The following is a 17,512-nucleotide window of genomic DNA, read 5'->3' as shown; positions in this document are numbered from 1 at the left end:
CTGTTGTTTTTCACCTTTAGCTGAATCCTAAAATGAAAAGATACATAGCTGGCATTTTACTTGCAGTGTGTAATACAGTTGTTTTCATCAGAACGTTCCACAGATCCTTCTGACAGCTTTTTGGTATGTCATTCCTATCTGAAGCAGGTTTAAAGGCAGCATTATCACTCATCACAATACTTGAATAACAAATACCAAGCTTGAGGGTTTTGTACTCTAGGTTTTAAAGACAAGTATTGGATGCAATACTGTACTGAAAGTCTATGTATCAGATCCACTAGCAAGTCACAACAGGTTCTTAGCCACACCTTTTTCCTGTTATGGTGGCAAGGAGAAGTGTCTAGTCAAGAAGGAGAGTAAGAGAAGTAGAAACAAGTCATCTTCCATGATGTAAAGAATATGTGACTGTCTGCAATGTTGTGATAGATGCAGTTGTGTAAAGACTAGTTAGTGTTATTCTCATCATCCCAGCTTCTTGACAAAGCCTTTGCACAGCAGTCTCTGCCTTTTGCAAAGGTGATAAGGTAACTGGGAATAATCTCTAAAACTCCTTTAAGGCTCTGTATTAACTGTGAAAGGAAAGGTATTTGTTTCACATGCCAAAAAGACTTTGCCTCTGTATGTCTTCCATGCTAGTAAGCCTGTCATGTGCCATAGCTCACAGATACAACCAAAGATGTTCATGCTCTGTTTTAGAACACATTTTCACACAGATATGTATAAACACATCAATACAGCACAACAGTTAAGCTACGCGTTTAATTCCCTTGATGTCTACTTTACATCAGTCTTAAAATAGCTTTTCCCATTCTTCCTTTTCTCTTCCACCACATCTTTCACAGGTGCACATGCCTATTGTTCTTTGAAGGAAAACATCATTACATGAGTCAGTTTTAAATCTCTGAGGAGTTAGAATGATTGATATTTAATTTTCCTATGTTCTTCTTAAGCTGCGTTCAACATATCAAGTGTTAATGAGCAAATATAATTGTTTGAAGTGAAAAAGTGGCAAATTTAATCAGTTTGTAATAGATTACCAATCTGCTTTTAACAGAGCTGGGAGTTGCATAATCACCTGTTTATTAAAGTGTTACTGTCTTCCATACTAACCAGAGTTTGACACGCAGACTGGTATCTTCCACCTTGGTATTCATAGCAATCTGCTGCTAATTTGAATAAGGGAGAGAAGCATTTTTTAAAAGACATACCTGATGGAGGCTTTCTCAACTAATAATCAAAAAAGGTTTTGCTTCCATTGTAAAAGTAATGTACACAAAGTGTGCAATTTGGATTGGAAAAGTAACATCATTTTTCTTTTATGTGGTAAGTGTAACGTGGCTGATAGACTGAATTTACAGCTAGTAAAGACTTTTGGTGATCTGCTATAATTGGCATCAACAGATGGGATCCGCACCTCAGACACCATGATTAAAAAGAATCCCTTGTCACAAGCCAGAATATTGGGTCATGCAGAACCAGCCAGCAGGTGCAATTTAAAAATCTGTGCTTTGTTTTATGTATCCCTCGTTCCCATGGATATAATTCTTTAAAATTATTTTATAGCAGAATGTCAAGCTCTTTTATGATCTGTTCAATTTACTGGTAGCTTTTTTTTTTTTTTTCAGGAGTTAGGTAATCAATGAATTTTAACCAGGTCCTTTACTGGGAGCAATATGTTGAATATCTATACTGTACTTAGGTCCACACATACTGCTGGATTTTCTTATTATCGGATGGCAGTTGTTGATCTTGCATGTCTAACCCTGATTAGCAAGCAGGAAAAATCTTTTTTGTTTTATATGTTCTCTGTCTTCTGAAGTTCACCTAGTTAATTCAGCTATGACTTAGCTTCTTCTAGCAAGTCTCTATCAATGGCTTTGTAATGCTTCCTCCACCACTACACCAGCAAATGTAAATTATGAGTGACAAATGAATGTTAATACAGTGCTACAGCATCTCTCATTGTTATTTCTACCAGGGCTAGTTTTCAAGCAGATCAATCATGTGTGAAACAGCAGATACTCACATGCAAGCTGTATGTCTTTATATATGAAGTACATTCATTTCAGCATCTCTGACTTCTGAATAATCCTCATGGGTCAGGCTCACTGAATCTCTCTGCTTGTTGCAGCACACCCAGGAACATGATCTAAGATGTTTTTTGCAAGTATTTCAGAGCATACTTAATGACTGTAAAAAGTTACTTTTTAAAATAAAGAAGCTTTAGATTTAATGCCTCAATTAAGCCTTTCACCGTCTTGTCTGTATTTAATTGTAAAGCAGACACTAAACTGTTTCACTTTGTATATTGCTGGTTATAGAGACAGACATCAAGTCAAGTTTCAGTCAGAAGTTTTTTAAGTACAAGTTATAAACTTCTGAAAATAAATATTTACAATGGAAGTGTTTATACAGTCTTCACTGCAGCAGCATAAACTTGCCACTGTAATAACCCCTTTCATTTTCTTTCTCTTTTCTGCAAAATGCATCTTTCTTCCACACACTACTGTATATGTTGTGTGAACATTTTAATAAGGGTTTTCAGAAACAAAAATACATTTTCTTTCGAACCGAAAGTTCCCTTTCAGGCATCTGAAGCAGAAATATTGCTTTGAATAATGGTACTCAACTTCCTTGGCACATTTTTTGTTTTTATGTAGCAGAAAGTTGTCAGAACTACAGCAGTGTGGAAGCTCCACACTTATCTTTACAGAGAAACTTTTGCTGCCATGGTTTTAGCCTCCAGATGAAAATTAGCATTTGAAATTACTTGAGGGAGAATTGAAAAACAACAGAGCAAGATAATTCTACACAATTTTTCAGCTTTATACATGCTGTCTTTTTTCACGGCGTAGGATAGTCAGACTGATTTTCTGATATATGCACAAAGTGAGTGAATTCTGTACCCCTATATTAATCTTGAAGATTCAACTATGTTTAATGGTGTTCTTCACTTCCTAATCATCAAAACATTAAAAGTGGTTGAAGCCATACATCTTCAGTGAAGGAGATAAACCCATTCTTGAGTGCTGCATTGAATTGGCAAGGCTTTCTGAGACATGTCCTTCAAAGCAGTTACCTTTTTTCACACCCAAATGCATACAGAAGTAATACACCCTTTACATACGGAAGTGATATCTACAGGTTATTCTGTGAAACCATATGGCAAATTCACCAGAGCTGTCTTACTACCATTTCTCAGCTGAGGCTGATGATAACCCCAGATAATCCCAGTTTTTGAAGAGCATTTGAAATTTGATACTTATACTAGTGTTGAGGACAGGAGGAGACAAAGTTCTCCTTTCAGATGAACCTTTCTAGGTTCATCTATCTGGACTTGTGCAAAACATTTGACACTGTCCCATACAACATCCTTTTCTCTGAATTGGAGAGACATGGATTTGATGGATGGACCACCCAATAGAAAAAAAAACGGTTGGATGATTGCACTCAAAGAGTTGCAGTCAATGGCTCAATGTTCAGGTGGAGACCAGTGATGAGTGGTGTTCCTCAGGGGTTGATATTGGGACAAGTATTATTTAACATCTTTGTCAGTGACATGGACAATGAGATTTGAGTGCACAATCAGGAATTTTGCAGATGACACCAAGCTACGTAATGCAGTTGACATGCTAGAGGGAAGGGATGCCATCCAAAGGGACCTTGACAGGTTTGGGAGGTGGTCCATGAACTTCACCAAGGCCAAATGCAATGTCCTGCACCTGGGTCAGGGCAGTTCCAAGCACGAATACAGGCTGGGTGATGAGTGGATTGAGAGCAAGTCTGCAGAGAAGGACTTAGGGATGTTGGTGGATGAAAAACTGAATATGAGCCAGCAATGTGTGCTTGCAGCCCAGAAAGCCAACCGTATCCTGGGATCCCCCAAAAGAAGAATGACCAGCATGCTGAGAGAGGTGATTTTGCCCCTCTACTCCACTCTCATGAGACCCCACCTGGAGTACTGCATTCAGCTCTGGGGTTCCCAACAGAAGGACATGGACCTGTTCGAGTGAGTCCAGAGGAGGGCCACGAGGATGATAAGAGAGCTGGAGCACCTCTCCTATGAAAAGAGACTGAGAGAGTTGTGATTGTTCAGCCTGAAGAAAAGAAGGCTATGAGGAGACCTTATAGTGGCCTTCCAGTGCTTAAGAGGGGCCAACAAGAAAGCTGGAGAGGGATTCTTTATCGGGGGGTGTACTGATAGGACAAGGGGAAATGGTTTTAAACAAAAAGGTTTAGGTGTGATATAAAGAAGAAAATCTTTACTCAGAGGGTGTTGAAGCACTGGAATAGATTGCCCAGAGAAGCTGTGAATGCCCCATCCCTGGAAGTATTTAAGACCAGGCTGGATGGGGCTTTGAGCAACCTGGTGTAGTGGGAGTTGTCCCTACCCATGACAGGTGGGTTGGAACTAGGTGATCTTTAAGGTCCCTTCCAATTCAAACCATTCTGTGATTCAATGATTCTCACAATGTGTAGTAAAAACTGGTAACTATCAAAGTCATCACTTTCCAACAGTTGCCACATTGTGTTACCTGAGAATAGCTGAGTTTCTCCCCGCCTCTTTGTTTATTGTAGGAAATTTAATGATAACTGTGTTAGAACAGTTGGTCTTTCAACATTTTCATGACTCCACATTTTTCTGTCTTTGTATTAATCATCTCTTTAGTAGTTTCGACAGTATAGGGAATGAGTTGCCCCTGTTGCTTTCCATTCAGCATAGAAAGCTCTAAATGCAAAGCTAGCGTGGTTTTCTAACAGATCCAAAGTTGGCTTAGGCTCTCTTGCAGTGTGTTACTTCTCAAAGTTTTTGTGTGGTGACAAAGTGGAACAGGATGATCTCAGGAAAAGTGTTGATGGATCCAATACTAGGCAGAGCCTAGTGCTGATGATTTTTATGTCCACTGTCAAAGCTAGAGAGGAAGAAAAAGGATCTAGAGAAGAAGAGGATCTTTCTATCCTCTCCCACACAAAGATTGAGCAGCCAGAAATCAGATATAAAGGTCTTCAGAGCATTTTTAGAACTCCATCTCAAGGACAAGATACTGGTTTAATTTCTGTGTTGTAAAGTCAGTCCAGAATACCTATGACAGACTTTTGCATAGCTGAATTAAGTAGTAAGAAAAATGAGAGACTACAGTAATTAAGTAGACAAATAGATGAATCGTGTAGGCGAAAAGAAACGTCCCAAGGTCGTATTACAGAAAACAGAAGATTTTGTGAAAAGTAATATATTTGTCTTCTTTTTAAAAATATGATTATAAAATATGTTCTGCAAACAAAAAATTATGATCTTTCTGAAACTCAAGAGCTGAGCAAACTGTTCTTGTGAGCCAGACACACTTTGGACATTCAGGAAGTTGACATTTATTGTTATAGCTGCTGTTCAAACTCTTAATTATTGAGATCATGCACTAGCCGTGCAGCCATTTTTTGTCCAAGGAAGATTTATACAAATGTACCTCATCTGTCCATGCTTTTAGGGGATGCAAATTATGAAAAGCTGACGTTTGATTATAGGGTGTCCATCCTCAATAACAAATCAACCATACATTGGACTTGATGGGGAAGGTATCCGGCACTCTTGATGGAGTACTTTTAACAGGCCTGTCAGTCACAGAGTCTAATGCTAAGGCAGAAGAGGGAGCAGAGAAATGCAGTTTGTCAGGAAAATCACACAGTCAAAGCATCTTTTTGTCTATGAAGTCTATTTTCTAGCCAGTCTTCAGCAGCCTAGAGGAAGCTTAGCAGCAGGTCTGAGAAGGCTTTTGGTCTTCTCATTTGCTGAAAGAAAAGGATGCAGCAAATTCAGAAACAGAATGTTTTTCAGAAACAAATGTATCCAGAAACAAATAAGGTAGTTTATTTTTCCCTTCACTATATCAAAATATTTGAAACCTGTCATCTTTTCTCTATTCTATATCCTTTGGTGGCAACTGAAATCTCTACATTGATAATGCCACCAATGCACATGACAGTCTGGGTGATTTTGAAGCACTGCCTTTCTGAAAAAAAAAAAAAAAGAAAAAAAAAGAAGAAAAAAAAACAGGCTTATTGGATTAATTTCTTTCCCTGTGCATCTGTATTCTTACGTGCAGTTGTACTAAGCATATATCCAGACCACATGTTAGAATTGCTTTCATTGTTTACAGTATACATCACATATTGCAGCCCCCCTTAAAATATAACCAAAAACAGAATTAAAACATTATTATTGCCCTTCCCTACATGAAATGCTGAAAATAACCAGTGTGCTTCTCAAAGTAGTAATAAATAATGGTGCTGAGAGAATTTGTTGTCAGGCAGATTTCATTTTTACCATAATTATCCTGAAATTAAAAGGAAAATTAACCAATACACATTTATTTGTTAATGACCTTCACATGCATCTTGATGTGTCTAAAATCTGTTGGGTTTTGAGTATTTCCCTGACTTCTGAGATATGTTAAAAAATACTAAGCTGACTGAGGAAGAAATTAAATTACCAATGTTCTCCAGACTTAACTAGAAAAATATATCATGAGTGATATATCTCACTCATGAGATACCTATAAGGATAATATTAAAAAAAAAAAAAAAAAAAGGTTTTGCTAGCATTTTTACTAAAGTTTTAATGTAGATTAAATTGTCTTGTTTTTTCATCTGGGTAGAGTGTTCGTGTTAATACACTTAAACTTCCAGCACAAGTTTAAAGAATACAGCATGTGAATATCTTACTCAGAAGCATGAGTAACATTCCTTCACAATAAGTTCCTTGGGGAAAAATAAAAGAAACAAGTAGCCAGAATCAACTTGTATTTTTGAGCTGAACAACAGTGATGATTTTATTACATCCCGATGCTTATGATTGACTCAATATGAAAATAGAAAGTAGAAATGGAAAAGACTAATTAGGTTCTTTTGTCCATCCCCTAAGGAACCTTCTAGTGAAGGGGATAAAATGATCTTAAGTTCTCATCCATCGTCAAAATTGATTCTGCATTACAAGTTGATATGAAGAGCCCAGTCCAACAAATCAATTACCTAAGACTTGCAATCTGGAAAATGTTACAGGGAGCGTATTTTTTTCATAAAATAATTCCGTATTTGTTAGTCATCCCAAGCTCAGATGGACTATTTAGTGATTTATAGGTATTTCTATTTCCATGTTGTAAGTCATCCTTATTGAGAAAAATACACAGATTAGAAACTAAAAGAAGAATACACTAGTCAGAAACTAAAGTTTTCACACTGGAAAGCATTGATTCAGCTAAACTGAAACTTTCTGTTGGACTGCTTTGACAAAGATCAGGTTTTAGGCTTAAGGCTCCTGAAATAATCCTCCAGTCAGAGCTTTGACTTCAGATGGGGAGCCAACATCTCATGTTTTTACTTGATCTGATTCAATTTGAGTCTGTGTCTGTTTCCTAGGAGTCCCCTGTTGTTTTCCTGACATGCTTGACTGTACTTAAGCAATTAAATGTCAAAAGGGCATATGGAGAAAGAGAGTCCATGTGTGAATGAGACCAACTTCTGCTGTGTAGCCAGTATACTCCACTGGAAAGTAGATCAGGGCCTCTAGTTACAAGTACAGTTACTCAAAGTATTCCTGTTTCACAGCAGAAAAAAATGAAACACTTTCTGCAAGTCATTGCCTAGCAGTGCTCCCTTAAAAGCTGTGCAAGGTAAAGCTTTGAGACTCTGGCCTTGTTCATGTAACCCCACAGCCCTCACTAGGGAAAACCTAGCCTCCAGGGGTGCTGTGTGGTCTATCCGTATTGCTGTAGTGCAAAATTTGGAAGATACTGGATTCACTGTAGTCTGAAAAAATGTTAATGAAGAATGGACCATATAACATTCCTATTGTGTAGCAAACAAATCACATGAAAGAAAGAGGTTTTCAATTATACTGGTTTAATATGATTTTTTTTAATTTTTTTTTTAAAGATCAGATCAGAAAAAGATCTGAAAAAGCAACTTTCTTGAATGGTATTATGACACAGACACAGCCAGCAGTACTATGTACACAGCTTTTATTGCATTCAGCTTTGCCTAATCTCAGGCTAACTGGATAAATCTGGACCATTTCTGTGGCCAGCAGTTCCTCTGTTCCTAATCTGCAGTCCTTCTGTGAGTAATCAAAAGGTGTTATGGGAACATGCTATTTATTCTTTGAAAAATCATACGACATTTTCATTTTACTTTGTTGATACAGAACAAACTGAGCTAGTATTGGAAATTTAGCCATGGAGAAATGTCAGTCAATAAGTGTGTAACACTTTATTAGATGGAAAGTTAGCTGGTAGCATTAGCTACCAGCATTACAAAAATGTCTTAAATAGCACCTGACAAAACTGGTCTCAGATTTAAAAGCACGTTTAAGTGCAGCAATGGCTTGTTTCTGAACATGGTGGAAATACTAATGTGGAGAAGGGGCAGTTAGGATTATTCAGAAATGGCAAGGGAGCTGGCATATTGTGACTGCTGTGTATTATACCAAACCTGTCCGATTCATTCTGCCCCTACCATTGTCTCTCCAGGCATGTTTAGACTGCGACTTTGAGAGGCATGAACACCTTGTCTGTATTCACGTGCATTTAATATGCAAGGCAGTTCCCACTACAGTGGAGCTCCAGTCCCAGACTAGGATTTCAAGATGGCACCGTCACACAGACGAAATAATGCATAGAGATGTGTGCTGTTCCAGCCTGGTTAGTTCTGTATCAATAAATAAAACGCTGTGTGATATTCCGGAGAATAAATACCACGTACCCATAAAACTTTCTGACTACTCACAGAAGCACTGCAGAGTAGGATCAGGGGAAATGCCAACAAGAGAAATGATCCAGCTGTAGGCAACGGTTGGTGTGTATACACACATACACATATATATATAGAATATCTATTTTAAAGCTGATTATCTAGATTTTGAATTGAACAATTTCGAAGAAAAAAATCTCTAGAATTATCAGCTTTGTCATTGCTCAAAGGATATTTTTGAAACATCTCCATGTTAAACTGGGAGTTTAGTGGTTTTCTCTAATTTCAGCTGTCTGTGAAACATTTGCATATATTTCATGAAACAATAGTGCTGTGGCTTATGACTACTGTACCTTGTGAAGGTCTTATTACAGGCCAAATGTTCTTATGTTCTTTTTATATTTGGAAAGAGATGGGGAATTTACAGGTACTCCTCTGCTCTTCATGCTGTGGATGATCTATTGCTTACTCCTCTAAATGTAGGAGGCGGTGGTATAGAAGGCCAGTCAGAGCGCTGGTCAGTCTCATGGGAGCTACAGATAAAATTTCTCCGTGCACCTCAGTCACTTCGTAGCCTAAGCCTCATTGGAAGCTAATGGGACTTGAAAGCACTTCAAAAATTCCATTTTGTGAAAGCCAGTTTTCACAGAGAGCGATCTGCAGCCAGCAGTGCTTGCTGACTGGCTGGCTGGAAGCAGGTAGCACTTAGTTTGTGCTTGAAAATCAGCCAATTACTATTCACTGTGCTGTCCCTTAGCTGATAATGAGAGAAGGCTGTATTTTTTTGAAAGAAGGATACAGTAGAAAGCATCTACATTGCCAGTAGCTGTATTGGGCAGCATTTGTCCCAATAAAGTATTTCAGCTTGCTTTATGAGCAGTGTTTTCCTGAAATGTCAAGCTAACAAGATTCAGTCAGATCTGTTTCCTATTGACAATCCATCTAAGGTGAGGAAATCGTGAAAAACACATTTTAAATTCATAGCTCAGTCCTGATTAACCCGCCTGAGTCTAGCAGAGGTGGCTTACTGTGGAATACTGTGTCTGCCTACTGTTCTCTTTCTTTGGATTGTAAGGTAGTATCATTACAAAGGGCCAAAAAAAGACAAAAAAAAAAAAAAAAGAAACAGAGGACTAGCTACGACTCAAATATAGGTAGTGCATGTGATTGATATACACGTTATATTCTGAAGTGTGGGTTTACAGCTGGTGTTAGGAGCAACTAAACATGTTGTTGTTTATTATTAAAGTTCTGGTAAATGTGTTGCTTACCAAGTGGTGTTCTTTGCAACCTAAGTATCAGTAAATTACTGCCTCTGCAAACAAGTGGCTTCTTTCTGCCCCATCTCTGAATTTGCCACCGTGGAGGAGGAATCAGCTAAAATAAGGCCTAAAACGGAGAGGGAGGTTTTTTCCATGTATCACGTAAGAGTAACTGTTGCCTCAGGCTTCCTTGCTTGGGCAGCCTGCTGGCTTAGCATACTTAATGGGTACCAACTTTGTTGAAAGCTCATCTGCAGCTTTGTTTATTTGTATTTTTCCAAGGCAAGAGAGATTTCCAGGAAGGATTTATCAGGAAGGCCAGCATAGCTGTATAATTACAATATAGCCCCTGCTGAAGATTACCTGATAATTAATATTTTTAAGGCTAAAATTAGAAAGTGCATTTCGTATACCGTCACAGTCTGCATCAACACTATAAATCAAATAAAGTCATTAAAGCAAGATTGTGTTTCTTCAGCTCATTACAGGGTTTTGTTTAATTTCATTGAGGTTCTCCAGTGCACAAAATGTCTGGGGCTGGGATATGCAGAAGTGACAAATAAAAATTAATACTGAAGTATGGCGGCTAGAAACTGGCAATTAATAAATAACACTGAAGCATTTATGGCCAAGTTCAGCCAGTACAAATGTCTATTGCCTTTTTCTATGCTAATTTTTACAGTGGCAGGCCTATAGGAGACTTCACTGAAGGTGAATAGATGTGTTGCATTGGGATACTTTTTACCCTCTCCCCTGCTTTGGTTTCTTTAGCAGACTGGCAAGGATATTAATTAAAGCATTAGAAGGTTATATGACCTGATTCTTTTTTGTCATAATTTTATTGGCACCTTAAAATACTAAGCACTGATCTGTATGCCTTTGGTAGCTATTGATGAGTGTTGGACCCACAGGGTTTAGTGATATCTCAACCACCGTTTTATCTCAGACCTTAAAATTATCCAGAGTATTGGTAGAAGCATATGTACTGTGCCTATAAAAACATACTCCTGTAGAAGCATTTAAAAGTAATTAAGTCAACTGAAGTGTATCTCTTATGGTAGAGAACAAACGTCTAAACGTACTTTGAGAAAAGCTATTCCAGAAAGACTGCATGATCACTGCCTGAGTTTTTAAGTTTGGGTAGTAGAGATTTGTTCTGGCCTTCACTGGCCTCCATGGAGGCACTAAGCCCTTAGGAACTCCTGGAAGGGTGAGTAAAAGTTAAATACTTGATAGCATATGTATTTAACAAGCATATGGTAAAGACTGTGCTCGACAAATCAGATTATCAGCAACTGAGTATCTTCCATTCAGAAACTAGCTCATTTGGGGAGGGCACAAATGACCCCAGCATACAGCTGCACAGCAGTGGTTCTGCAATTAAAAAAAAAAAAAAAAAAAAAAAAAAAAAAAGACTGAATGAGCTTTTTATCTCGCTAGTTGGTGTGATTGTTTTGACTAAATCAGCACAACCAGAATGTATAACTTTTCTTTCTGGTATGCTGGCTATTTTAGAAAGACCAAGACTTTTTTTTTTTTTTAATTTATATATATATATATATATATATATATATATATGAAAAAGTGACACCTAATCTAACGCACCTTAGTCTAAACCTGGTCACATAAAAGAGTGTCCGTGTTTTTAGAGCTGCTGACCACTGAAGAATGTCTTACAAGGTAACTGAGAGACTGATAGAGCTGAGTGCTCATGACTACATGATCACATAATAATGTGCCTATAAATTCCTGTTGATAAAATGTTGGGCATGTTGCCTTACTCAGTAGAGAAAAAAAGTATTTCAGGTAAGAGAGATGTACCCTTGCCTGCAGTCAGTGATATTTATAGTGTAAAATAACATTTAACTGCAGTATTTTACATAACTTTTTTTTTTTTCTGAAAGGGAGTTCTGCTCTTAACTCCAAATTCTAGCATGGTTACAAAAGCAAATAGCATGTGCTTACAGATAATCAGATCACTGGACTGGCAGAGCATTAGTAACCCTGTAATTTTGCTTCCTGCTGTGAAATTCTCAGTAAGTTATTATACTAACAGCTAGTTTGTCCCATTTAAATGGGTTCATTAGGAAAAAGAACATTCTTCAACTTTTTAATCTATTAGCTTGCGCTGTGTTTTCCCAGTATTTTTTTTGTTTGTTTATTTGTCTTTTGTTTTACTCTTTCATAAGTATGTTGAGTGAATTCTGCTACATAATGGGCTTGCAGTTTTTTGACAGTGTATTTTCAAAATTAATCATTGCTTTTGGGCTTTTTTTGCCACACAACCATATTTGTTAATAAGAAAAAAAATTATTGCACCCCAAGTTCATTTTGAAGGGACCATAAAAAATGAGGGCTAAAATGCAACTCCCTCTATGCAGGCATATTCACTAGTTGTCCTTGAGTGCCAAGGTTGTAGGCAGTCACAGTGGCAAGGAGCAAGTTATACTTCGGTAAGAAGTGAACACAGTGCTCATTGCTCCTGGAAACTGCAGTAACCACTAGGAGAGGGGTCCATTTTACAACCTCGTACTCACTGGAAGGAGGTTTATTGCACTCTTTGTCAAGGATCAGCTTTTGCTGCTGCAGATAGAAGTCTTGCATCTTGTTAGTCCATTGCCTCTATCATCACATGCTAGTGGCTGCCACTGCCCAGGCACTGCCCTGGGGGAGCCTTTGGAGCTTACAGGTATCTGTTCATTTTCTGCATGTTTCTAGCTCTAACAGCTACTATCAATGAATTTGGTATCAGAAGTACCAACCATTTTGTTGTGGATTTAACATTCTGTGCTGCAAAACGGTTTCAGAACCTATTTGTTCATTAAGTTGCTTGCCTTTGTAGCAAATGAAAAATCGCCCATAGATTTACAAGCCCCAGTCTGAGTAAGTGTTGGGGACATTTCAGGGTCCAGGTTTTACTTCTGTCTTCGTGTGTTAGCTTTTTTTTCCTACATGTTTACACTATTTTTCTGTATTCTAGGGTGGTTTTTAATGTTCAAAGTGATCACATATCCCAGTAGTAATGCCAGTTGTTGGAACTGGGTCTCACAACAACAAGCAGAAGGAGGATCCAGAAAGCTCTGTGTACAGAAGCAGCTTCTTAAGAGTTTAATCCATTCTTAGAAACTGTGTGATTTTCCATTTCCTAATATGTTGACATTCCCACAGCAGCAACTAACAACTACTAGTAATACAGCTAAGGGTTGTGATATATTCCACTGATCATTTCTTTTGAGTTTTTTTCGATAATGCATTTAATTAGCTGGGGGGTTGCAAGGTTTATTTCTTTTTCTTATTTTCCTTTGCTTTTCATCTTCAGGAGGCAGTATGTTGTTGATTTCTTTTTTCACAGCAGCAATCTTTGATACCAACTACTATATTGTGTAGCTAATGGGGTATGCCACAGGCTCACTGTTTAGCAGCGCAGTACCTTCTCCTAAGACCTTTTCCTCCCGCAAGAGGGCAACTGCTGAGAATAACCTTCCTGCCTATTGTGCACATCTGTTAAGCTGATGCTTAGAACAATTATAGGCTCTTTTTCTCCCTACCATGAGTCTCTGGAATCAAATTGTTCAGTTCTTCATGACAATAAATCCTCCAGCCCTACCTAGAGCCTCTAATGCTTTTCAATACTGGCTGGAGACAAGTAATAATTTATTCATATGTCAGAAAATAATTTGAAAAATGTCAAGAAGAAAAGAAAAATGGGGTGGAAAAGAATTACTTTCTGAGACTTTAAGGTAGGTTTTTGGGTATTTTTTTTCCTTTCAGTGTCCTGAATGTCAAAGAAGTTTGGAGGCTAGATACAAGAATTGGAGAGAAAAAGCAAGAAAAACACTCGAAAATACTTGAGGAAAGCGGGAAATCCTGTCAAGCACTTTTAATTATCATTGTCTTATCATTTGGATAGTAAGGTTGAGAAGAGCATACTCAGCACTGCAGAACAGGACATTCTAGAAGAACATTTGGAATCGAACTTGAAAGACTTGTCAGAGCCCAGCTTTTTCTCTGGCCTGAAAAGTGTATTACTTCTTTCTTATGATGTATTTCTCTCATAATTTATTATTATTATTATTTTCTTTCTGAAGAATGACAAACTCAAAATATTTAGGAAGAAAGTACTATTTAGCATCTCTGACCTGTTGTGATTTGTGACTTAAGGATCTGAAATGTAAGAATCTTTAAATCACAAGACAAATTATGTTGATTGTGGAGGAAAAAAATCAGGAATGATTGTTGCCAGTTATCCCAGAGCTGTCAGAAAGAACTGACTTTACGAAGTAGGGCCCAACCATCTCTCTCAAATGAATCAGTAGGGAAGAAAACTGTCTGAAATAATACACAGAGAAACTTGCTACATTGTCCCTTAGTTTCTGAAGGATTCTGGCTTCTTGCATGACGAAAATAACAGGGCTGTGTGGACAGGATTTTTTTTTTTTCACCTTTCTTGTAGCTTTGTGAAAAACATATTCAGATGAACAATCTTTAAACATCACATAATTCTGTGGTGACAGAATGCAGTGGAGCCATTTAGATTTTCTCCATTAAACCAGGCTGTGAATCAGGATTCTTGAAGCCCTTGTGTTGTTATTTTTTGTCCTTAATCAAGCTTAAATAATCTTAGCAATGTGTCATGAACTTGCAGACTCCTTCCAGGACATTACTCTGTGGAAAATTGCCTCTCCCTAATCCTATTTTTAGCTATATTCCTTCAAAGGTGACAGCAATAGTAATTCTGCTGAATATATTTTTTGAGATTTGAGAGGAAGGAAAGAGCTGTACAGAGACAGCATTTTCCTACAGTGAGTAAAATAGGCTCCTTCCTTCTACCTGTAGGAGAGGTTGGTCCAAAACCTTTGTAATGCGGCTGTGACTTGAATTGGCAAGAAAGCTATATTGAATCCTACATTATTGAAACACAAGCAAGCTAAACATTCATTATGATGTATATTAATTATCTTACTGTATCATCCAAAACTGTGCTTGGACAACTTCCGTATTGCACATCCAGGACACTGATGTAGAAGTAAAATACTTATTGTAGATTTCCACATGGTGGAGAGTGACTTAGATCTGTCATATTTGCAAGTGAAATCTCTCAAAAATATCAGCTCTTCTATGGTTTGTTTTGTTTTGTTTAAATAGTCTCAGGTTTTGCAGTCACAACACCAGCTTGAGTCTAGTAATTTCAGAAACTGTATTTTTAGATTCTGCTGTTATTTCTACTCTGTGGCTTCTGACATTTATTCTGTTCCAACAGGCATAGCTTCCTATTGTTTTAACTGGCTTTTTCTCCTGTTATGTGAACTACCAAAACAAACAAAAGACAAGTTGACCGACTTTAGGGAAAACAGTGAAACTAACTATTTATGCAGTGTTTTTAAAAACAGAGGAATTAAGTAAGAGGGAGAATACAGAACATTTTTAAATGGTCAGTGCAAATCGTGGATGATAATATGCTTTGAAATTGCTGAAAATCAAAATGTTTTATAAAAATTCACAAGTTTTAAACTATTACCATCCTTTTTCTTAAACTTGCTCTCTAAGTTACATGACAATTATGTTAATGGCCTGATGAATTGGGTTTTACTTGCTTATAATATTATTACATTGTTCAGTCAATACTTTCAGAGTAAAAGCTGTATTTTCAAATGGAAACCAAAGTAACAAAACTTGGATACCAAACTACCCCGATCTGTCAATGTAAGGTTTTGTAACGCTTTACAAGTGTTGGTTTCTTCACTTGAGGAACATTTATTGCCAGTACATTATCTATTTGTCCTCCAATGAATTGATTTAAGGCATTTCTCTAAATAAGAAGCTAATTGCTTACTGCAATATGGCAGTTCAGTCATGGATTCAACATGGATGTTAACCTTGTAGTACTTGATAGTGTTTTGCTTTTGATTATTTTTATTGGCCCAGTGATTTTAAACCAATGGTTTCAAATCAGGGTGGCACAGTGAACATCACGTAGACATGTAGGGCGTCACATAGACACGTGGGCTAGAAACAGACAGCACCAGGCACATGTGAAAGCTGTGCTTGTTCTCAGTATTTTACATTTCTGTCACTGACATTTCCTGTGCTCCTGTGGGCTGGTGGCCAGTCTCAGCATGATGTTAAAAGAAGCCCTGTGTCTATGGAAGAGCTCAGATTGTTCAGAGACATTTTTCTCTGAGAGTACAGCAGAGGACATCACTGCCATGACACACAAGGGTTCTTTACCACTTTCCCTGCTGCTTTGCAAAGTGATATACAGCAGCAAGAAACTATAACTTCTGTCTCACTTCAGGAAGTACAATTTAGGAGCTGGGGTAATTTGATGAATAGTATATACTAAGAAAAATATTAGAAACCGGGAAAGGCCACATAGTCCATTGTGGCTCATTTCATTCCAAATACACCTTCCCTAGGTTATCATCCAATTGTTAAGAGAGAGAGTAATGTTATCCATTTTTTATAATTCCACTTTGGGGTATTACGGAGATAAATACCTGGATGTTGGAGAACTAACTTTCTTTCAGAGCACTATTTCAGGAGAAAAATACTTAAATGATAGGTGAGATGACAGAAAGGAAATTGACCCTAAATGAAAAATATGATGATAGTGATATGAATATATGTGGATAACCATGATTTCTCAAGCTTCCCCAGAGACAAGCTTCCAACCATGAGACTTTCAGAAAGTAACCTTTCCTTTGATTTATTGTTTCAGGACCAATGCAGGAGACAATATATGACTTTTGGAGAATGGTATGGCATGAGAACACAGCCAGCATAATCATGGTTACTAATCTCGTAGAAGTGGGAAGGGTAAGTGATTTTTGTACTTAAAAAGATGAAAGACTTCCAAGGTGTTTGCTTTTGGAAATTAAATAGCAGACCAACAAGATGCTTATATACTGAGTAAGGCACACAAAATATTTATGACTGCCTCTACTAAGAGGTTCATTATCAATTACTTTTAAGCATGCTTTGGATGCTTGGCTTTGAAAACATTAACACAATGAAAAAGTAACTGATAAAGTTGCACTCTGTACAGCAGAGTCTGCAAAGACTGCCAAAGAGGGACAGTGTCATATCTTTGTGTATATCTCAGACATACTATTTCTGTTAAAGGAAACCAGGGAATTGGTTACGGGGCAAGGTATGGAGTCACCTATTTTTTAAGGGTGGGTATAGAGGGAGAGTAATTCTGGGACAGATTTCTTTAAAAAGTATTTAACCTATGAAATTACATTTCTTTCACAGTATCCTAGTCTAAATCAATCTGGTTTGTTTGGGCATTCACTTACAGACTAAACTGAAGAGATTAGCTTTACTCATTTGTACACAGTACTCAGCGTTCAAGGGGCATTTGGATAATGCCCTCAGTAATATGCTTTATCTTTTGGCTAGCCCTGAAGTGATCGGGCAGTTGGACTATATGGTGTTTGAAGGTCCCTTCCAACTGAGCTATTCTGCTATTCTGTTCTACTAAATCTGTTGACCAGAAGGTCTTCTTCAGG

The 17,512-nt window shown here is 37.6% G+C and overlaps 1 protein-coding gene across 13 annotated transcripts in view; it reads left to right on the top strand.

Annotated features, from left to right (window-relative positions):
- Positions 1 to 17,512, top strand: part of PTPRM (protein tyrosine phosphatase receptor type M) — a 484,682-nt gene that overhangs the window by 433,275 nt on the left and 33,895 nt on the right. For all 13 annotated transcript variants that reach the window (XM_040550056.1, XM_040550055.1, XM_040550065.1 and 10 more), the window contains one exon: positions 16,720 to 16,817. In XM_040550056.1, the coding sequence (XP_040405990.1) occupies positions 16,720 to 16,817 (98 nt within the window). The remainder of the gene's footprint in view (positions 1 to 16,719; positions 16,818 to 17,512) is intronic.

This window comes from Cygnus olor, chromosome 2 (assembly GCF_009769625.2).
Source record: "Cygnus olor isolate bCygOlo1 chromosome 2, bCygOlo1.pri.v2, whole genome shotgun sequence".
In the NCBI taxonomy this organism is placed as follows: Eukaryota; Metazoa; Chordata; class Aves; order Anseriformes; family Anatidae; genus Cygnus; species Cygnus olor.
Note: the sequence above shows the minus strand (reverse complement) of the source record. Positions and strands in the feature narration are given on the sequence as shown.